General features: G+C 35.4%; 5 protein-coding genes across 7 annotated transcripts; 3 read left to right on the top strand and 2 right to left on the bottom strand.

The window, feature by feature from the left end:
• The first annotated feature begins 2,541 nt into the window (after window positions 1-2,541).
• Window positions 2,542-14,034, top strand: LOC116340510 (protein groucho-like). 2 transcript variants are annotated; one of them, XM_031767053.1, is made up of 13 exons: window positions 2,542-3,300; window positions 8,585-9,380; window positions 9,879-9,976; window positions 10,319-10,382; window positions 10,466-10,510; window positions 10,686-10,823; window positions 11,024-11,353; window positions 11,436-11,556; window positions 11,672-11,836; window positions 11,924-12,152; window positions 12,321-12,994; window positions 13,072-13,271; window positions 13,366-14,034. In XM_031767053.1, the coding sequence occupies exons 2-13, from the start codon at window positions 9,252-9,254 to the stop codon at window positions 13,471-13,473; spliced, it is 2,301 nt and encodes a 766-aa protein (XP_031622913.1). In that variant the 5' UTR covers window positions 2,542-3,300; window positions 8,585-9,251; the 3' UTR covers window positions 13,474-14,034. The 2 variants fall into 2 exon arrangements, with proteins under 2 accessions (XP_031622913.1, XP_031622914.1); XM_031767054.1 differs by having other exon boundaries at window positions 2,556-2,613.
• A 224-nt stretch (window positions 14,035-14,258) lies between these two features.
• LOC116340511 (pyridine nucleotide-disulfide oxidoreductase domain-containing protein 1) lies at window positions 14,259-15,804 on the bottom strand. The gene has a single exon (XM_031767055.1). It carries the CDS (start codon window positions 15,774-15,776, stop codon window positions 14,322-14,324), a length of 1,455 nt encoding a protein of 484 aa, XP_031622915.1. The 5' UTR covers window positions 15,777-15,804; the 3' UTR covers window positions 14,259-14,321.
• Window positions 15,805-15,813: 9 nt separating this feature from the next.
• Window positions 15,814-16,694, bottom strand: LOC116340512 (28S ribosomal protein S18b, mitochondrial). Its single transcript, XM_031767057.1, has 3 exons — window positions 16,252-16,694; window positions 16,101-16,186; window positions 15,814-16,008 (listed from the first exon to the last, which is right to left on the bottom strand). Exons 1-3 carry the CDS (start codon window positions 16,664-16,666, stop codon window positions 15,838-15,840), a joined length of 672 nt encoding a protein of 223 aa, XP_031622917.1. The 5' UTR covers window positions 16,667-16,694; the 3' UTR covers window positions 15,814-15,837.
• Window positions 16,695-17,038: 344 nt separating this feature from the next.
• Window positions 17,039-19,357, top strand: LOC116340815 (RNA polymerase I-specific transcription initiation factor RRN3). The gene is made up of 3 exons (XM_031767508.1): window positions 17,039-17,200; window positions 17,314-18,376; window positions 18,475-19,357. The coding sequence occupies exons 2-3, from the start codon at window positions 17,330-17,332 to the stop codon at window positions 19,285-19,287; spliced, it is 1,860 nt and encodes a 619-aa protein (XP_031623368.1). The 5' UTR covers window positions 17,039-17,200; window positions 17,314-17,329; the 3' UTR covers window positions 19,288-19,357.
• Window positions 19,358-19,527: 170 nt separating this feature from the next.
• LOC116340842 (protein nessun dorma) lies at window positions 19,528-22,371 on the top strand. Of its 2 annotated transcripts, XM_031767549.1 has the most exons (8): window positions 19,528-19,787; window positions 19,862-20,120; window positions 20,217-20,446; window positions 20,516-20,778; window positions 20,847-21,204; window positions 21,270-21,549; window positions 21,642-21,789; window positions 22,145-22,371. In XM_031767549.1, the coding sequence occupies exons 1-8, from the start codon at window positions 19,643-19,645 to the stop codon at window positions 22,184-22,186; spliced, it is 1,725 nt and encodes a 574-aa protein (XP_031623409.1). In that variant the 5' UTR covers window positions 19,528-19,642; the 3' UTR covers window positions 22,187-22,371. The 2 variants fall into 2 exon arrangements, with proteins under 2 accessions (XP_031623409.1, XP_031623408.1); XM_031767548.1 differs by having other exon boundaries at window positions 21,642-22,371.
• Window positions 22,372-22,633: the final 262 nt, after the last annotated feature.

Raw genomic sequence — 22,633 nt, 5'->3', positions numbered from 1 at the left:
ATCTAAAACCAAAGAATAAATGAATAAAGCTACAGTTTTTCTCACTCTTTAGAGCCCTGTACCTCGTTTTGTCGCCGCATGGAATCCAGCGAATGGCATAATTGTATTGCATGTATATTAGACACTCAGTGAGTGAAGTTTTTACCGACGGCAACGACAACGACAGCAACAATAACAAAAAAAAACAGCGACAACAACTATGACGGGGCGAGAGTGAAAAACGCACATGAACAAATGAAAGCAAATAGAGTGGCGTGTCGTATGCTGCATTCAAAGAGATTATACACACAGTTTACACAGGCAACGATTAGTCTTTATTATGATGTTGCCATCTCACTTTAGCTCGTTCACTAGCACATGTTCACATATTCGCTCGTTCATATTTGGTTGTGTGTTGTTTTTGCGCTTGTGAATGCTTAATGTTGATGGCTGATGTGGTATCTTTTTAAGCGATAGAATGCTTGCATTACAGAGAATTTTACCGCACGGTATAATTTATACCTGCCAGTGCATTGTGAACTAAAGCCAAAGCCAGAGAATATCAGAGAATTTCGCTCTATTTCTCACTCTGTATATGTGTATGATAAAGTCACTATCTTTCTCACTATGTGAATAATGTGCATATATACAAGCATATATGCGTATACTGAGCCAAATGCAATTTGCCCTTCAATGAGCAAGCAATGGAGTTGTTCATCGGTGTTCCGAAATTCATTTTCGATGCTTTTTCGCTTTATTCGTTTAAGTACTTGCTGTATTTCATCGCTGCTTTTTTTTTCTTTGATTTGTTTCCGTTTCCCTCCATCTCTATTGCTCGCTCGCTCTCTTCATTGAATCGCTGAGTGACGGGTTTATTCAGGGTTCCCATTTTTTCGCATTCGGGCTTTACTGTTTTTTTTTTAACTGTATGTATTTTTACCATCATCATCATCCCAGTGTGCCATTCTATATTTGCATACATTTTTTATTCACATCTCAAATATTTGCATCCATGTCTTTTTCCCCCGCACATTTTTCCGCAACTTTGTACGCCTCGTTGATTGTTGTTGTAGCGCGCTCGAGTGTTTTTTCACGCGCTTTTTTCCTCTTTAACTTGATTTTTTTTTTCTCCTTGGTTCCTTTTCTCTCTCTCTTCGTTTTCTTGCTCTCTCTCTATCGTCCTTCATGAATATGTATGGCGAATAAGCATGCAAATATAACAGCGGCAGCAGCAGCAATGAACAAGCGCGAAATAAAAAATTTACCAAAGAAATTACACGTATAAATATATGCTGTGCTATAGTTCAGCACGCTCGTCCCATCCACATTTTATTTAAGAAGCGCGCGTGTGAGCGAACGAATGAGAGAGACGCGCAAAAAACCTCATTCTACCAATCGTGAATGCAATAACAACAATACCTTGGCGCAAAAAAAAAGAACGTACACATAGAATGTTAATACTTTGAGTTCAGATGTAAGTACATTTGAACAACTCAACGAGAGAAACAAACACAGAAAGAAGAAAAAAGAGAGACATATAATAAAGAGACGAAAACGACGAACTGAGAAAATATACCCGAATAAATGGTTTTGTGAAGAGTACAAGCAATAACAACAACAACGTGCACACAAAAAAAAGGAAAATCAAACGAAAAAGAGAAAATACTTCGTATACATTGCTCGCACTTAGAATTTTTGTGTTGAATTCGCATCGCAGCACATTCCATCCCGTTTACACGTTCACGGGTGTCTCGAACGCATCGTTCAGTAAATTTTTGTGTGTGAATATTGTGTGTGTGTGTGTGCCGTAGTAGTTCTTGTTCTTTTGCACACTTTTTTTTTGTCTCTCGCTCTCACATCGGATTGTATTACATCGGTTTTTGGTTTGTTCGCGTGACTCTGTAATGTTTCATTTCATTCACAACCACCGCATCTCATTGCGTTCTCGGTGTTTTCCCTTCGGCCCCTTGTCGCGTCTTGTCACGATTTGCCTGCTATATCGTAGATCGTCATATACATATTTATCGTTGCGAGTCGGTTGGTATTTTTTTTTTTTTCATTCTCGTGTTGTTAGCATTTCTCTTTTATGTATCACAAATACACACATTGCCTTCTCGGTTTTGTTACCCAAAAATCTATAGCTGAAAGACTGTGGCTGTTATGGCAATACCATATATACCAATATCCATGAATGTGTCCGTATCCAATGCATAAATAAATGCGATGTCGTTTTCATTTCATCGACACAACCAAGCTTGCTCACTCTGTTACTCTTTTTATGTATTCGGTTGTTGTCTCACTTCTCATACTCTTGCACGCACACACACACACACACGCTTCGATATACTTATATACATACACAAACAATTCTGTCATGCTCACACACCCATACATAAAAGCATACCATTTATACACATTGCCGCTCTGTCACTTTGCCGCTATGTATACAATTTTCCATCAGCGGTTCGCCTCGTTTCGTATTTTATTGTCGGATTGAGGCTTCGCTTGCATTTCAACCAAACAAATTTTTGCTACCACCAGACAGTTTTCAGTTAGCTTCTGTCGAGTGAATACATATGCTCGTATGTGTGTTGTTCATTTGTTCGATGTATATTGTTCGATTGAGAGTTCAGAGTGAGCATCATCATTATATTTCATTTCATTTTGACGCATCGGCGCCGTTCAATTGGATTTCGTGTTTGTCGCTTCAAAAATTTTCGTGATAAATTATTTTAAAAGTGAACTTCACCGTTCAAGCAAAACGACATAGAAACGAACAAATAGAAAAGAGAAGAGAAAAAAAAAACAAATAAATAACGTGAAAAGTTTTTGGCAACTTGCAGCATTTTGTGATATATAGATGAATGTGGTCAGCACGCAATCAATAGCTCTATCGGTTATTATTAATGCGATCTCAATTTCATGTGAAAAGAAGAGAAACAGTCATATAATTTTGTTTGTGTTCCCGTTCGGCAAACAACATATTTTTTTTCCATCTTTTGTTAGCATAACACATACACCAAGTGCTAATTGGCAAACATCAATTTTGTGTGCGAGTGGAGGATACAGAAGCAACGAACGCTTCAAATGTGGGATGCATTCTAACTGAAAAAGCAATAAACAACAACAAAAATACACATCAAAAAAATATATTTGTGTTTACGCATCAAAAACCAATAGAAAATCAGAATAATAAAACAAAAGTATTTGCAACGATAAACGTCGTAAGAATAAAATTTGAAGAGGCTTCAATATTCGGAATACGTGGAATTAAGTGCTAACGTGGTTAAAATGTGCTCAAAACACAAATAACAATTCTAGGTAAATTTAATTGAAACAAAATATTGGTATATTGTGTTCACATTTTGTGTGCATTCAATCGAAAGACGAGAGAGAAAAAAAAACGCAAACGATGAAAATAAAAAGGTGGTCATTTTTTTTGTTGTTGTTGTGCTGTTGTTGTTCGAGTGCTTTAAGTTCTCAAATTGCCTCTTTTTACCGCATTTGTTGTTGTATCCATTTTGATTGGATAATCGGCTTTAACAAATTGGTTCGCTTTAATTGTATTTTCTTGAAAGACATCCGTCGAAAGGCGAACGGCGAACAGAGGAAAAAGACGACGGAAAAAATGCGACCGCTTTTGTGTTTGTAATCGAACATTGAAAGACCGATTCGAATTTCAAGCTATAAATTCTAAAGAAAGAGTCGGAGAAAACCCAAGCCATAACGATATATTAAGCAAAAAAAAATATATACACACACTGACATTGGGAGAGAATAAAAACCCGATGGCATCATGGAGAGCATTTATCTATGTAACTTCACACCCTACTCGATGCGGTGTGCATAACGGAGAAAAATCTAAATAAAATGAAACATATACATATAATGTTAACGAAGTGATTTGATGTCAAAAATGAAAAAAAGGGCCACAGAGCGCTTATTCGCGCGGACAAAAGATGCACACGCAGCCTGAAAAACTCACTGATTCGTTTAATATTTTTCGATTAAATTGAATTGTGCAGAGCTCCTTGTGTCTTCATTCGATTCCGGTATATCGGAATATACGGCTAGCGAATGAGTATTGAATGAATGTGCTTGTGACAAAGAATGGGAGAGAGATATGAGAGTGTATGCAGTAAAAATGAGAGAAGAAGGGTCGAAATCGTTGTTTCGTAAGCAGTCATTCAGCATGTTCTTTTGTTTCGCGTAGGGCTTATGTATTAAACATGTTTATTGCTTCAATATTCCGTATGTATAACGATTGAGTATGGGCGACACAAACCAAAACTCGTTTCATGTCGATCGCTTAAGCCCATTTCACTTGAATTTATTGTGTGTCGTTTTATTGTGGATACGGTAGCTGTGTCATCGTCATCGTCGTCGTCGTCTACATGACACCGTGGGATTAAGACACGCAATAGTCAATTATACGCAGGGAGAAAAAAATCTTCAAACAAACAAAAGAAAAACCAAAGTTAAACTCACAAATTATGACAAATGCACACCCGAAAAAAGTCTGTTAAAAAGTCTTTCTGTGTCAATAAAGTGGAAAGAATAATAAGGAGGGAAAAAAAATGTAAATTGCTTTTGTCGTGTGATGTGATTTGTTTTTTTTTATTATTTCTCTACTTAAATATTCCGCGACGAATTAATCCCTCATTGATGATTATTATTATTGTCGTTACGATTAGTTGATTACTCCTTCTTAGTTACAGTTCTTGTTCCCTCACACATATACATGCACATAAAACAATTTGATCATTAGAAGTTTCAATATCACCCCGACATTCTTGCGTTCATTGTGTGTTAAAGTGAATTAAATGAGACACGCAATGCTCACTCATTTATCGGTGTGAAATCAACGAGTGAAAAATATTTTCATCGCTTTTGTGCAGTTGACATTCACATGTTGTTGTTCTTTTTTTTTCTCTATTTGTAATTAATTTGTCATTTTAACGTAACCAATTTTAGATTTTTAACCATCGCCTTCTCATCTAAATCTATTTAAGGCTCATTGACCCAGCCATTGTTTCGCGTAACACCAAAATTGTCTAATGCATTTAATTAAAATGTGTTCATGTCAATATTTCAATTCCACTCTCTATTCACATGTTGTTTACATAAATCTGTTTTTTTTTTTCTCTCAAAAATGCCATGTCTCAAAGCTATTTTAGCTATGAAGACGGGAAAAGACAAAAAAAGGCATTAATGCTCTCTGTTTGATTTAAATAAAATTAATATTTAATTTCCATTTTTACACCATAAAACAAATTCACACAGTTAGCATGTGCGTTTGAAATCCCATTCAGAGACAACAAAAAAATACAGTCATTTACAAATAAACTATTCTACTGATTTCACAATGAATTTCAATGAAACAAAATGAATCGTTTTCTTGATGTATTTCGTCGCCAATTAATTTGTGTGTATCGCTGCTTTGCCTAATTTCAGTTGGCATTCATCCGCTTTGATTCAAAAGAGGAACAAAAAAACTATTGGTATATTTCTAGCCAAATTAAATACTAATCTAATAAATCTTAATTTATTAACGAATCCCACTCAGCACAATCACAACAACAATAACGTTCAATGTATCTAGTATAAAAGAAAAAAAGAGTTGTATACATTTGCTATGTGCCACTCGCATTCAGTGTTGTTCTTTTTTTTCTTCTTCTTTTTTACAAGCCGAAATTCAAAAAGCGAAACCAAATCAGTGAAATGAAACGAGCTTAGTCAACCGGTGCCACACACGAAATATAATCATTTGCCAGCGCACACTTTGCTCGTTTTGTTGTTATTGTTGATATGGTGTGTTGATGCAGCCAGTATGCGGTAGTGCGATCACGGTATTTCGAACGTGATTTTGGCATTTTAGTTGCTCAAATGTGGTTTTTTTCTACAAATAAAACATGAGAAGAAAAAAACGCAAAACCAGAATCCAAAACAATAATACGAAACCACAATCTTGTGGCGAGCGTTCACATCAATTCTTCTTCGTCTTTTTTTCTGTTTTAATCAGCCGTAAAATAAAGCAACCATCCATTTGAATGCCATCATTTGTAATCGACTCTTTTTGACTCTTTTTTTTCCTTATGGTTATTTTATCTGATTTCAGGGCATGTTTTTTGTTCTCACTTTATTTATTACCAAAAAGATATGCCGATACAATCGACAAGAATTCTGTTTTTTCTTCTTCTTCTTTTACTTTATATATCGTTTGGTAATTATTTGATTAGTATGTTTTTTTTAAGCAGTCGTCACATAATGACACACACACACAACTCTGAATGTTTAACATGTTTTGATTTTGGGATCGATTACTTTGTTTCGCCGAATTGGTTCGTTTTCACACTATTTACCAAGAGCAACTCTCGTAAAACAAAGAAATAAGAGATAAATAAAATAAATCGGATTTTGGCACACATAAAAAATAGATGAAAATAAAAATCTGTTCATCTAGCGGAGAGAGCATGGTTACCATTTTATTTGGCACACAGTGGAAATAAAAAAAAAATAGATATAAATATTCCAGCAATTTGTCTACAGTTTGCACATTGTTTCCGAGAAAAAAAAATGTGTACACAAGACAATAAATCTCTGGAAAGACATGGCAAGCGAGAGAAATGGAGGGAGAGCGAGAGACAAGCAAAGAGAAAGAATGCCATTAAATAACATGAATATCTAATTCGGCTCGATGAGAAAGAGAACAAGATTGAATTGTTTGTACATTGGCTGTTTGTGCATGTGTTCTATGTTAAAGTATACAAATGCCAAATTTGGCAATGGAATCTGTTTAAAACCGATTGAAATGAAGACACGAGGCGTATATTGCGATTACTCGTATTTGTTTTATGCCTCACCAGTTGTGCAAATAACAAACAATGACAAAGCAATTCACAAAATGCTCGAAGCTTCATTCTCTCATTTTTTCTTTTCTCTTTCCCTATCTCTCTCTCTCACTCTCTCTCGCTCTTTTCTCAATAATAGGGAAATTCAAATTGGATACACGCACGCATCATATCGAAATTCAACTCTTACCGATGCCACATTCGGTTGAATGTCATTTACTCACACATTGTCACAAAGTACCAGCAAACATATAAACATTGCCCTTATTCAACTACGTCTTTGTGTATTCGCAAAAAAAAAAAACGACGACATGCAAATAAGCAATAAAACGATACAACAACAACAACAATAAAGTACTGTGATAAATTTTTAATATGATCAAACCGACAAAGAGATATAGAAACAGACAAGTTCAAACCCCATATAAAAGTGTGTTCATGATGAATAACTTTCTTGCGTTTTGCGTACACGCTCGTACCTATATTAAACACATTAAATTATACGTTTGCAACGTGTGAATTAAATAATGACCCAGTGATGCCGTTTCGATCGTTCCAATACACAAACATTGTCTTGAGTAGATGAATGCATTACGGTGATGCGTGCTAGTATGAACGTAGTGAAAAGGACAGGAAGAGTTAGAGATTATGCGCCACCATTACTTTTTTGTATCTTTCTTTTTAGTCTCCTTCCAATATTTGCCAAGTGAATATAGCAAATTGTCTGTCACAATTAGGAATACATTAACTTTTTTTTTAGCTCACTTTGTGTGTTTACATTTTTCATTTCAACGACTCTTTCTATATTTTGCCTCTTTTATGTCGTCTTTTTTTTCTCTCCTTTTGATTCACATCGATGGAGATATGGCTAACGCTTGTTGAATCGGTTTGATTTTTGTATTTGCACACAGTTTATACATATATATATGTCTGAGTCTATTTCTCTCTGTGAGCGCGCATTCAAATAATTTTTATGAGGGCACATCTTCGTTCGTCTGAAAAATAAACACATTTTTGTTGAATGTTTTTATGAACGTACTAATATTTGTGATTGCACCGAGATTTTTATCGAAGTTGGCGTTATTACAATACATTTCGTTGTTCACATAAACCATGAATCTGCTCACAAGAGAGTGAGCGTAAATAAATGTTTGAACGAGTGAATTGTTGACATGTGATGTGTACTTCGCTCTCGTCATCTTCATCATTGTGCCATGTTTGTTTGTTATCGAAATGTGGCCTCATCATTTTTTTGGATAAGATTTGTCTATTTTTTCCTGTATTTTAACCGAAATTCTATGTTTCGACTATTTCCGTTTGCCTCCTTCATGTATTCGATGATTCAGTCCGGTTAAATGCATTTTTTCTTTTCAATGCGACACGATAAGCAAATAACTTTCTTCTGTTTTTCCAACTTCTACAATCACGATATCAGTTTGAAAGGAAAATAACATGACACAGACGGGATATAAAAATGAAAAATGCTGGACTGTTTTTTTTATTCTTATCGCTAAATGACGCATTTATCGAGTATTTGAAATGTTTACTTTGTATTATTTGCTATGTCTTTTGAAATTGAACTGATTAATGTGTGTTGCCAAAAATCATCAACTCTGACAATGTGATAAGAATAAAATGGGCGATGAAAATTACTCACCATAAATCATTCAGAGCAATTAATTAGCTATTCTCAAATGTTCATTGTATTTTTTTTAATGCTATACTAAAATTTTTTGTCCTCTCTATCGTTTCAGACCCATTTTTTGGAATTTGGAATTGTATACACCGCAAGTTAAAAGTGTTTGTGTTTACTTGGGTGCCGTCTGCTGTGTGTGACGTTACGTTCGTTTACAATCCATCGAAACCAAACTAGATGACGAAAGAAGAGCGTGTGCACCGAACACAAAAACTTGCCCCAAAAATGTAAACAGCGACAGTTGAGCTCTAAAATTCTAGATATTGTACATATAGAGCACATTCACAAGTTTCAGTGTGTAAACAGTTAAAGTAAATATTGAAATTGACGAACAACAGAGGCAGACAGAGAAAGAGAGCCATACATTGAGTGAGCGAAAAACGACAAACCGAAAAATATACACAAACATTGTGAAAACGTTCAAACCGCGTTATAAGGATTACAGTGCGTCTACGTGTGTACAGAAGACAAAAATAGAGAGAAAGAAAAAAAAATAAAGAGTGAGATAGAGTGTGTGAGAGAAGCAATTCTTTAGCAAGAAAGACAATTATTTGTTCAGATTCAGTGTTTTAATATTATTTTTGTTCGTCTTCTGTTGTTATTGTTGTTTTATTGTTATTTGTCATTTGCTGGAAATTTTCGGCGTGGTGTGTTTTTGTTTTCAATATATTATTCGATATATGTTTACATTTGTTGTAATTGTAACGAGCAAACGGTGAATGTGAATGACACACTATTTTAAAGACGAAGATAAAGACGTGGTGAACAACGGTAACGGCAATACCGATCAGCGCAACATGTATCCAAATTCAGGAATAAACGCGGCCGCAGCTGTTGCAGCTAGTAGACATCCGGTAAGTGTTTTAATTAAATGTGTGTACTCGCTTGAACTCAATTAACACATAGAAAATGCACAACAAAAGATAGGCACATCTATGATAGTGGAAAATTTGCAAACGTCATGGAAACCCTGTAAAGCTTATGGAAAGAGAATTTGTGTTGCCAATATGAAAAGTCAATTTATTCAACCGTAACCGGAGAACCAGTCACACATGAAATTGTCAATTATTTAATCATCGGCTTCTTTTTACTCGATTGACACAGTTTCATGGGACTCTGTTCAGATGAATGCTCGAAGCATTTTAATGTGCTACAATAATAAAAAGCAACCAGAAAACATGCTATACAAGTTCGTTTTTTATCTGCTTCAAATTTCTCGTCATTCAAAGACTTGATCCATTACACAAATTTCAAGCACCAAAAATACTATTTTAAATAGCAATCAAAACTACTTTTTGTTAACCTTTTAATCTATTTTGTTTTTGTTTTGTTTCGTTTCGTTATGTTTCAAGGGACCGCCGCAACCGAACCAACCATACAAATTCACCATATTGGAAAATTGTGATCGAATCAAAGAAGAGTTCAACTTCTTACAAACCCAGTACCACAGGTGTGTATCTATCCAACCATCCATCCATTATTTTCTCATCTTGGTGCGCGCTTTTGCAAGCCATCATGGAAAAATTCATTTAGCGCGTGAGCGTTCGAATTATCAACTTTACATTTTTGTTTGCATACACTCTTTGAAATCATCCAGTTTGTTTCTATATTAAATTAACTATTTGCTTATACAATTTTCGTTTCGTTTTTATTTATATTTGTTCAAGAGATAGAGAAAAAAAATTACCGATTGCTAAGTAAATATTTCATTTTAATTGAATTGTTTTTTTTTATTTATATATTCGTCATCTGTTTGGCAATGTTCTCATTGGGCTTGAATACATGTGATCAGTATAAAAATGGACCTGGAAAAAATGGCTCAAGAAAAGACCGAGATGCAAAGGCATTATGTTATGGTGAGTGAATATTCCTTTTTTGTTCGTGTGTTCTTTGAGAATTTTTGAATAATCAAATCCATTTTGTCCCTTCCACCTCACAGTATTACGAGATGTCGTATGGTTTGAATGTCGAAATGCACAAACAGGTACGCCCCCAGTTTACATCCATTAAAATAAAATACACAAAAAAAAAATCGCGAAATAAATCAATTTATGTATTTATTTTATGTTTACAACAATCATTTTGATAAATTGTTTATTTATAAAGTGCCGGTTTGATGTAAAATTGTAAATATTTTTTTACTGTATTGCTTTTTTTAGACAGAGATATCGAAACGCTTAAATGCCATTATAGTACAAATTGTACCTTTCCTGCAAGGTGAACACCAGCAGCAAGTGTTGACAGCGGTTGATCGAGCTAAACAAATTACAATGACTGAATTGAATGCTGTTATTGGGGTGAGTGTCATTTGTGTCAAAATTATATATATGCTTATGCATGCTACACAAGTTGCAAAACCACAATACTACAATGAACGGTTTTTTGCCTTTGTAAATATTTTGGCATTTCATTATTATTTTTATTTGTTTGTTGATTCATTCAATGTGTTTTTTGTATTCTCATTTCTTTGTTCATTATTCTATATTTTTCATTGTAGCAACGACCGGATTTGCCACGTCTCCTGCAACATATGCAGGCACAACAAATGCCTGTTGGTCATGCACCACCGATTCCGCTTAATATGCCACATCCTGGCCTTCCTCCCGGTGCATTAGCCGCACCACCACAACACCCATTGGCAATGCTCGGCAAATCAGAATTACATCGACCAGATGATGCAAAAAGTACAAGCGGTTTGAGTGCAACCGAAGAACGACACCGAAATTCCATTTCACCATCTGATCGCGATAAGTACCGACCACGATCACCACCTGACCAACAAATGGATCTGAAGAAAATTAAAAAGGATGACAAAGATATGGGACACGTAAGTACATGAGCAAAGAACCACTTTAATTGCAACAAAAAAAAAACACAACACATCTATGGTTTCTCTTTACAAAATATAGCAATCTGATGGTGAGAAATCGGATCAAGATTTAGTTGTCGATGATGCATCAGAAAGTGCAATGAGCCCGATGCCAAATGCGCACAATAGCAATGGTGGAACACATTCGCCGCGTGAAAATGGTATGCTACTGGGGCAATTTTTTCATTATATGTTTCCTATTATTTTTCGATTATTTTCCGATTACTTATCGATTATTTTAAATTTTATTCTTTTCTTTTGTGATTCTCCCCTTAGGTATGCTACTTAAGAAAATGGAACATCCGGACAGACTTGGTCCACATTCGCCGCGTTCAGGTACCTCATCAAATGCATCAACACCATCGAATAAGAAAATGGAAGAGAAGCCATCAACGCCGCTGTCAAAATCAGTTACACCAACCAATTCAAATGGAACGAATGGCAAGTATTTTAATTGCATTGACACGATTGTTTTGTATGTTAACGAATGTAAATTGGCTAAATGAACAAATTCTTTTCGACTTTTAGGTGATAAAAATTTGCCAAAACCGCCAGTCCTGAATCCAAATTATCCGCATCCGTATTTACCAGGTGTACCGCCCGAATTTCAAGGGGCATATCCACCAGGTCCAGTTCCACCAAATTTGCCTGCTGGATACCCAAGACCGCCATTACAAATGGGCTTCGATGCTCATCCACAAATGAGAGCACCCCCAATCGCCCCAGCCGCACTTGGAATGTTGCCGAGTGGAAAAGCGTGAGTTTGTATAACTATACTTTGTTTTTATCTTACTTGATTTTTAAATTCAACTAATTATAATTGCTGTCAGACAATTTCCGTTGAATTCATGTGAATCATATTGCATCGAGTGCATTTTTCAATTTTGTTTCTAATATAAAAAAAATGTTTTCTTCATTTGCACAGTTCATATTCATACCATGTTGGTGAAGATCAACAATTACGAGCTGCATCATTTCCGCCGGATGCATTGATTGGTCCCGGAGTACCACGACATGCGCGTCAAATCAATACACTTGCACACGGTGAGGTGGTGTGTGCTGTAACCATTTCCAATCCGACAAAATACGTTTATACTGGTGGCAAAGGATGTGTGAAAGCATGGGATATCTCACAGCCAAATAATAAGAATCCAGTTAGTCAGTTAGATTGTTTGCAACGAGACAATTATATTCGATCGGTTAAATTGTTGCCGGATGGACGGACATTGATTGTTGGTGGTGAAGCATCAAATCTATCAATATGGGATTTAGCCAGTCCAACGCCCCGCATCAAAGCCGAATTAACATCAAGTGCACCAGCCTGTTACGCTTTAGCCATATCGCCTGATTCAAAAGTTTGTTTTTCATGTTGTTCGGATGGTAATATTGCCGTTTGGGATTTACACAATCAAGCATTGGTTCGACAATTCCAAGGCCATACAGACGGTGCATCATGTATTGATATTAGTGCTGATGGCACAAAACTATGGACTGGCGGTCTAGATAACACAGTTCGTTCATGGGATCTCCGAGAAGGCAGACAATTACAACAACATGATTTTGGTTCACAAATTTTCAGTCTTGGTTACTGTCCTACTGGTAAGTTTCATACCTCATAATCAAAGAGTGATTTGATCGAAAATTGATTTTTTCTTTTGTTTATTCATTGTTAACAGGTGATTGGTTGGCTGTTGGTATGGAAAATTCCAATGTAGAAGTGATGCACGCCAATAAACCTGAGAAATATCAACTGCATTTGCATGAAAGTTGTGTGCTTAGTTTGAAATTCGCTGCCTGTGGTAAATGGTTCGTGTCGACTGGAAAAGATAATTTATTGAATGCTTGGCGAACACCTTACGGCGCTTCAATATTCCAGGTAAATATTGCGTCCAATCAACCGAATTATAAAGAAATAAACCATTTTGAAATACGACATTTTTACAAATGATTTTTTTCTTTCTACTTTACAGTCAAAGGAATCATCATCAGTGCTCAGTTGCGATATTTCCGCCGACGACAAATACATAGTGACTGGATCGGGTGATAAGAAAGCTACCGTTTATGAGGTTATCTACTAGACATGTCATAACAATCATGTCAATTTCGTGGCCATTTTCGACATTATATCGATCTAATTGATATATATTATAAACATGATCAGGAACTTAACTCAATTTTATTTGCAAACACGATTTATTTCGTTTAGTTTCTACTTAAAAGACAAACTCTTATTTGAAACAAATTAATATTTGCTTTGAAAGAGAAAATCATAAAAAGCTTAAATTTACACGCGGCAATCTCAATAGATGCAATTTCTCTTGATTTTTATTAAACAAACAAAAAATTTAAATCAATTTTCATAGAATGCGAACAATTTTTTATTCTCGCAAATTTTGAAGCGAAAAAAAGGCAAACGCAACATTTTGCATTGTAACTAAAAAAAAAGAAATTGTATCCTTCATAGTTTTAATTTAAATTTTAAGAAAAAATCTCTTTATTATTGTGAAGAAGAAACAATGTGGAAAAGAAATCTTCAGTTATAAGATCTAGCTTGTTGTTTAGACGTTTAAAGAAGAAGAAAAAATACGAAGAAAAAAAAGAGCCGAATACAGAAAAAAGCACATAAATGTTAAATAATAATCAATAAATTGATGATGCTTCATTTCATAATTTTACATAGTTTTCTTTTTGTATACAGACCCTATTCTCAATTAAATCATAGTGCAAGATTGGCGATTTCAAGCCGGCATTTAATGATACGACAAATGGAAAAGAATACTTATAGCACTCTCGATCGAGCTTCTCAAAAGCGTTAATGGTAATTTCTTAATTTCTTTGAATTTTAAATGAAAACAATCCCAGCTATTTTTTTGTAATATATTTTAATTCAATTAAAATAGGGTAAATAATGGTGTACACTCTGTTTTCAATCAAAATAATCTTCAATGTCAATATCTGGATTAAGAATATCATCACCATATGGTGTTAAATCAAGTTGATTTAAAATTAAATTTTCCGTTGTCTCTTCAAGTCCTGTATCGCCAATCAGAATAGCCCCTTGCAATTTTCCATCGACCAGCACATATTTTATGTATTCTTTGTCTTGTGTAACGCGCAATAATGCTTCATATTTATTATCCAAACCTTGTCCATTATATTTTCCAAGCAAAACCACTTGATATCCAAAAAGCTGAGTTACATGCCCAAACAGTTCAAAACAAAAGTCTGGGTAGATCGTTTCTTCTTTATATTTGGCAGCCATACTTTTGCCGGCCATAGCTCCCATTTGTCGTGCTTGTGTCCACAAACGCATCTGAAACCAGTGATTTGTCCAGTCCCATCCAGCGTAGCACACATCACCCGCTGCATAGATATTTGAAACCGAACTTTCCATTAATTCATTCACAAAAATACCACCATCTGGTCCAAATCGAAATTGTTCACCTATCATCGTAAAATTAAGGTTTGGCAGAACTCCTGTAGCCGATACAACAAAATCACAATCCAAAATAGTATCATTTTCAAGTGTAACTTGAACTGGGAATTGATCATCACAAATGGGATTGATGGTGATATTTTTGATGCCAGTTTGATAATGAATGCGAACAGCTTCTGGTAGACCTTCACATTTTCCCGTCAAATTGAATAATGTATGCCAGTCAGGGCCAAGGGCTGCGCCACTCTTATTTTCAGTTTCATCAGTATTTTCAGTGTATCGCATTCGTTTGACGAGCCGCGGTCGATTCTCATCCGTCGATGACGTCGATTCTGTCTGTTTGTTTTTAATGCGATTTTGAAAAAATGTGGCTGCGCCTGGATCGACAAACGTTTGTGATACATATTTATCTTTGACCACCCATTCGATTGCAATATTCTTCAATTCGTACACAAGCTCTGATGCAATACCACCATTTCCAACAATCACAATTTTACGATTGTTTTGAATGCGCTTCTCGAAATCACAAACCGATTCTGTGTCGCGAATGCCCAAGATGTACTTTTGATTGGATTCGTTGATTTGATCGACAATTTTTGGTCGAGCACCCGTACAGATGCATAGATATTCGTATTTAATTTGATGGTTTTGTTCAGCAGTTCGGATGATTCGGTGATGACTGTCGATTTGAAGCAGACGATCTGTTATAATTTGAACATTTTTCGGTAGGTTTGATGCATGCTTTTGTTCAATGTCAAAACGTGTTAATGATTTTCCGAGAGCAACCAGATTTGTGGCTGCTTTAATTATCGGCGACTCGGTGAGCAATAATATCGATTCGGTTTGACAGAAAAATGCTAAGGTTTCAATACAAGACACACCAGCAATACCACCTCCAACAACTACAAATTTTGCTTCGTACATGGTTTGATTGGATGTTGACATTTCTTTTTCTTCTTTGGATAATTCGATTTTGAACAGAGTAAACTAAATATAAACTAAAAATCTATTTAATTTCGGTTGTTGGTTTCTTATAAACGTCGTAATAATCAGCGTAGCTAAATTCACGATGCGGTACAACGTATTCCAACAATCCAAAATCGTATGCACGCTCAACGTTCACCTCTAATTTTGTGTGTTGCTTCTGACACAATCCGGTTATTTCATAAGATAAAAGCTAGAAGAAAACAGTTGTGTTAATACTCAATGCAATGCAGATATTTGTGTGTTAATTTTGTGAATTTTTCAATTGGTTGAATGTTAACCTACCTCTCCAGTGTATGGCGAAATGAACTGTTTTAAAAGTTCAACATTTTCATGATGCAATACTAGATATTCATCACGACAAACTGGACCTATTATTGAATAAAATCATGAGCTTTTGATTCATACTCTTATAAACATACATGCTGATACTTACACGGGCTACCAGTTGCGATGACGTTATGCCGAATACAAGTTAAACGCGTTTTTCTTCTGGGAAATTGACCCTTGTGCACTCGCCGATATAATTGCCACACTTTTTTATCGCCGTATGTACTCGAGAATGCACCACTTTGCATGTATTCAATGCTGGTTTCAACGTCGATTTTTTTGGTTCGATCACGGAGAGTACCAGCATACTTTTTATACATAGGACTCACTCGTTCTTCGCTCTCATCTTTTTCTTCACAAAAGCGGGTGGTTGTTAATGAAAATGGACGATGATCGATGGTTTCATGTGATAACTTTTTTTGATGATTCGCAAAACCATTCAATAAAACTGCTTGATCTACATTTGTAGCCAAAGTTTTTGAAAAAATGTTTAAATTTTTTCCTAACGTTAACCTCAACATTTCGATTCACTGCTATTTCCAATAATGACTGACAATCTATGAAATGTCAAATAATTCACATGGGAACGGAGGCATTTGATTGTGTGAACCAGAATTAACACATTTCGTATTCAAAATATTTACCTAATATCATTCGTTTCAACCTCAATTCGAATATTGAAAGCACTTGGTGTAACATTTCGATTGTAATTCGCTGAATATTCGAAAATTACCAATTTTCTTCATTCTTATCCACAGATTAAATGATATAAAAATGCAATATTTTGTTGTAAAAAAAAAATTATACTCAAACCACTCTAGTGGAAAATTTCGGAACTATCCATAAAAGAAAGTTGTATACCATCACTCTTTCTTATTATTGCTGTCAAATAGAAAACACATGGCTAGAGTTAGACCATATACGCACTTGATAAAATGTAAAATTCCATAGATTTGCACATAAATCGTGACTCAATTGAATTGGAAGATAAATAAAATTAAAGAAAAACACTATCAGTCAAGTGTTTGAATTTGTTTTGCCGAAATTCGGAATTGGTGAGAAGAATATCTTGACTAATATTGTCTTAACCCTGTTATGAACAGAATGATTGTATTTGCAAATGTTGTGAAATATGTTAAAGCCCCAATTGTTCTCTGTGTCATTTTAGAAACAGATGTAGCAAGATGTCTGTGTATAGCGCATCGGTAGCGACAACGCCAATTCTCAAATCGGCCAATACATCGTTGAATCGAAAGAAAATCCACGAGCGCATTAGAAACACAGTGCAATTTCAATTAATCAGTGAGAATGGGTTGCGAAAAGTGCTTGAAGATGCTGCAAAAGGCGAAAACATTGGTGCATATGAAGATTACATTCGAGCAATGCGTGACGTGGACCTAAGCGATCCGGATTTTGGTGTTTTAATTAAAGAGGCTCGTCAATGCATTGAACTACTCAAACCAAAGTTCACAATTTTCGTTGAGACTCTCATCAGTTTGAATTGGATTAATCGCAATGAGTCACTTGTTGTTGAATATCAAAAGTTTCTCATTGATTTGTTATCGGAACACAATAAATACACGAGTTTTGCACTGTCGAAATTGATACAATTCTGGATTCCAAAAGCAACTGATGAACTGTTTTGGAAAAATGGCATTCCCGATGAACGTGTCAAATTTTTCCTAAATCATGTCCATCAAACCCTCGGCAAAATACTCGATGTGATCCCAATGGCAAACGATTTTGCCATGGAAGTGATTGAAAAACTATTTCCATACTACTCAAAACCATCGTTTGTGGTTGCCGGTTATATGTATAACATGATGTGGCTGATGGAGTATCGGCCAATGTTTCGTGAAGATATTTTACAGTTATTGTTTAAAAATTTCGTCCTCATGGACGTCAGCATGCGACGAAGTGATATCGAAGCAGCTGAACGATTGTCCCTAGATGCAGAAGAAATTTTCAAAATGGACGCTGATGATGTAAGACTTCAAAATCAAGATGGAATGCAACATCCCATCGCAAATACAATGGATATTTGTTTGGACAAAATTTTGTCGTACATCAAAACACAGTGTCAACCAAATTCGAATGAAGATTCAAACAAACACATTGTTCGCCTAGAGCATTTCTTCAAAATTCTACTGAAATCGTTCGAAAATCTAATTTTACCAACACATAAAACAAATCACATTCAATTTGTTATGTTCTATTTTTGTAGTCTCAAGGTGAGTGACCTTTTTTTACAATTTATGACCTAAAAATTCAAATATCTAACTTTTTGCGTCATTTTTTTCATTCATTCTATTCTCTTTTCTTCCGCCAGACTTCAATATCCGATTCATTCATCAATTACTTGTGTTCAAAAGTCTGGGATCCAAATGTAGCAACCACCATACGTCAATCATCTGTTGGTTACATTGCATCATTGTTGGCACGCGGCAAATTCATTTCGCAACAGCGAATAAAGTGTACGTTGCACGATTTGTGCCGATGGGCACATGATTATGTTGAAAAGTCTGATTCCAGTCAAAATACGACGTCTATTAAGGCGCATTTAGTATTCTATGCTGTGTGTGAGGCAATATTCTATGTGATAGCATTTCGTAGCCGTGATTTAACAAATTCTAGCGAAAATTTAACATTTTTACAATCGCTCCAATTATCAACATTGGTGACGTCTCATTTGAATCCATTGCGAGTGTGTTTGCCAGCTGTGGCCACTGCATTTGCCGGTGTAACACGAGCCCATCAGCTTGCCTATTGTCATACGATTTTAGAACGAAATGCACGACGAAAACTGGCCATGGTTTATCAAAATGAAATTGTCATGCCCGAAGAAACGTTAGACACAACGTTCCCATTCGATCCGTATCTACTGAAAAAATCGAGTGCATATATTACTGATATTTATCAACACTATCAACCATGTGAAGATGAAGATCCAAATGGTGTGCACCATGAAATAGCCACCAATGAACAACGACGACGAAAACGCGTCGAGTCATCCAGTATGCTGTCTTCGGTCGATGACGATGATTTTCTCAACGATCCAAAACGAAATAAATTAGCCGAATTCACAAAAAATTATGAAAAAGAAATTCTCTTCTCGTATGGCACGTCACCCGGATTTCATTGAGCATTTAAAATTAAAATAAAATTATTGAAAAAATAATATATATTGTATTTGAATTAATTTATTCCAATGAAATAAATGATACGCATTATATCGATGTAAAAGAAAAAAAAAACATTTGAATTTATTGTTGATAGGTTTCGGTTTGTGTTGTACGTATTTCGAATTTCGTAGCAGCCTCTGACATCAGCCATTTTCGTAAAGCATCGTTTTGAATTTGACATTTAAACAACAACGAACTTTCGCAGCTAACGCAACACATTTGCACTCTTGTCTTTAACGCTTCATATGCTTTTGCATTCTTTTGGTATTATAAAGTTTATTTGTGTTTCTTTGTTCACTTAGTTAAATTAAAAAAATGAATGTCTACGAGTTTGAAAAAAGTCTCTTGGAACGAATGGAGGAATCGATCAATGTTTTACAATGCAAGAATTCACCTGTTCTAGCCGCAGACGTACGCGAAGAATGGGCTTGTCATGTTGAATTGAAAATTGAACCAGCGGGTATGTTTTGAAATTGAACATTTTAAAAATGCTGATTATTTAATCAAGTATTCTCTGTTCCGTTCGCACGATAGGTTGGCAAGCCATTTGGAAACTAAATCGTGCAACTTGTGAAGAATATAAAATCAAGTATCCAACCGTTGTGATGGGCACAGTTAACAATGTTTACTTCCAAGATTTAATGGCAGATTTTACAATTAACGCGGTTCAAGACGATGACGTCCATTTGCCCGAGATTCATGAAGTACCATTAGAAGACTTGTGGCCAACAATTGATCAAGAAAATAACGAATTAAATATTGAACGCACAGCTGACTGTATCGATGAATTGCGGTAATTGATTTATCTATAGAATATTCAACCCGAAACGTTGACACATAAAATACGGTATTCCAATTGAATTCTAATGAGATTAATTGACATTCACAGATTTTTCTATCGCAATGTATGGATGCCGTGGGACAGTGATAGTGATGAGGAGGTCGACTGGTGCAAAAAACACTTGGAATCGCGAATTCGTTTTTGTTTCGATTTAAAGCGAGGAATGAGCCGAGAAATGGCCGACTATATACGTACACTTTTGGCTGAAGCTCGTTATATTAAAAACAAACGTGAAATCATGGAACTGGAAATGAGCGACAATGAAGATGCCGATGAAGGTAATTTTGTTTGATCCACCAAAAGACAGTCTTTCAAATGAAAACACATTCACATGATTTCATACTTAGATCCAGAAAAAATTGAAGATTTTTTGCGGATGCAGCTGCGAATGATTCAAATTCGCAATGAAATTGAAGTGCTGGAAAATCCTGTATTGCGTCGAACATACGAAAATATTAATTTCAAAGTCAAACCGAATAATAACAACGATCAGAAGGCGAAAGTGTACAGCGTCACGAATGGAACACTAGACCGACAATTAGAATACTTCGAATCAATAAGAAAACTGGTCGATGGAAGAGAATCTGTTACATTTCTGCCATCACTAAAGGTATATGAAATGATTAATACGAATATCTTTCAAATCGTAGATCCAACCATCGATTATTAATATTTCAGGATTGTTTAAAAATGTGTACGCCGCGTGACTACATTTATTTGCCACCTGGCCGGCACAGTGTCAAATGGGTAGATCCGTTGAATTCGGGTGGCTTACTAAAAGCGGTATCAGCTTTGGAAAATAACAAAGCCGATGGTGACATCAACATGATTGATTCAAAGGAAATGGCCATCGTTACAACAGAAGAAAGTGGCAGTGTGTTCCTGTCAGCTGACGGTGATTATACTATCGAGAATGTAATTCTCGATTGTCAACAGGTTCGACTTGGCATCTGGATTAAGAGTGGAACACTCACACTGAGAAATTGTCAACTATTTGGCAATCGATCATCGACTGGTATTGGAATTGCTATCACTGGTAAGATGCAAGTCGCTTTTGATGCCAAGATCAAAAACACATTTTAATATATTTGATCGTTTCAGAAAACGCCAAGTGCATTCTGGAGCATACAGTCATTAAAAACGTTGGAACTGGCATCACATGTGCAGCCGGCAGCACTTTGATTATGAACCAATCAACTCTTTCAAACTGTGGAATAAGTTTGGAAATGGGCGATGAAACAAATATTCAATTTGACAAATCTCAAATGGTCAACAGCAATAATTCCGCTATATTGTTTAAAACAAAAGCCGAAAATGTATTTGAAAAAGACGAAAAGAAAAAGATCATCTCCGACTGTGGTGAATTGCGAACATTGATTCCGTAAGAATTCTTTTTTTTTTTTTCAATTTTATGCGAGCAATTGACTTTTCTAATTGGAAAATGATTCATATTTTTTGCATTTTTTCCCATAGATCATTTATTCTAAATGGAGATTGCACATTTGTCGGCAACAAAAATGGAAATATCGCCGTGGTTAATCATACAAACGTGGTGGCATTACAACATGGCGAATTTCTGGAAGATAACTACGAAAAAAGTGGCTTCAAAGACACAGATGATGTAAGCATGCTAAATGTCAAAATTACAAATGGTGAAACATCACCCATTATCATCGATGACACAGATGACCAAGAGCCAAGCTCATCGAATGATGAAAGCTATCATGATAATAAAATGGCGAACATTTCAATCATTTCAATCGATTAGAATCGAAAATTTACCTCCAAATTAACATAATTTACTCATACCAAACTGATGCCATAAAATCATTGGACATTCAACATATCTAACATACATCCATTTTCAGTTCATTTCATACGACTAACAACTTCATGGGTCATTTTAATTATCGGTGCTTAATTTCAATATGAAGTAAAAAGTATATTAAAATTTGGTTTTCTCTATTTTTCGTTAGACAGAAAACCGATATGAACTGCGAATGGATGTATCAGTTTGAATGTTCAAATATGATCTAATCTTTTATATTTGACAAGAGTCAACTTCATGCCAATCGCACAAAATACGAGTATTATGACATTTCAATAGACATAGTGTCAACAGTCAAACCAATATCAGAAATATAAGCATTTTAAGAGAATTTTATAAAAAAAATCAAAAGCAATAAACAAATTCGTATAGTAAGCTAAGTTTGTTTTTTTTCTGGCAATTATGTCCGAACCAAATAAAGAAGAAGAAGAAATTGTCGAAAATGACAATGCAGACAATCCCGAATTGAATGAGGTTTGTTGGATTCATGTTAAATTTTATTATTTGATTTTGACCCAAATAATTGGTGTCGATGCGAAATGTGTTTGTTTCACTTAGTTTGATGACGATGGTGAGTTGGCCGATCTACAACTCGGTTCAACGACCACTGGACGCAAAAGATTGTTTAGCAAAGAGT

Source organism: Contarinia nasturtii, unplaced genomic scaffold (genome assembly GCF_009176525.2).
Source record: "Contarinia nasturtii isolate CC-2019 unplaced genomic scaffold, AAFC_CNas_1.1 Cnas_scaffold_695, whole genome shotgun sequence".
NCBI classification, from domain to species: Eukaryota; Metazoa; Arthropoda; class Insecta; order Diptera; family Cecidomyiidae; genus Contarinia; species Contarinia nasturtii.
Note: the sequence above shows the minus strand (reverse complement) of the source record. Positions and strands in the feature narration are given on the sequence as shown.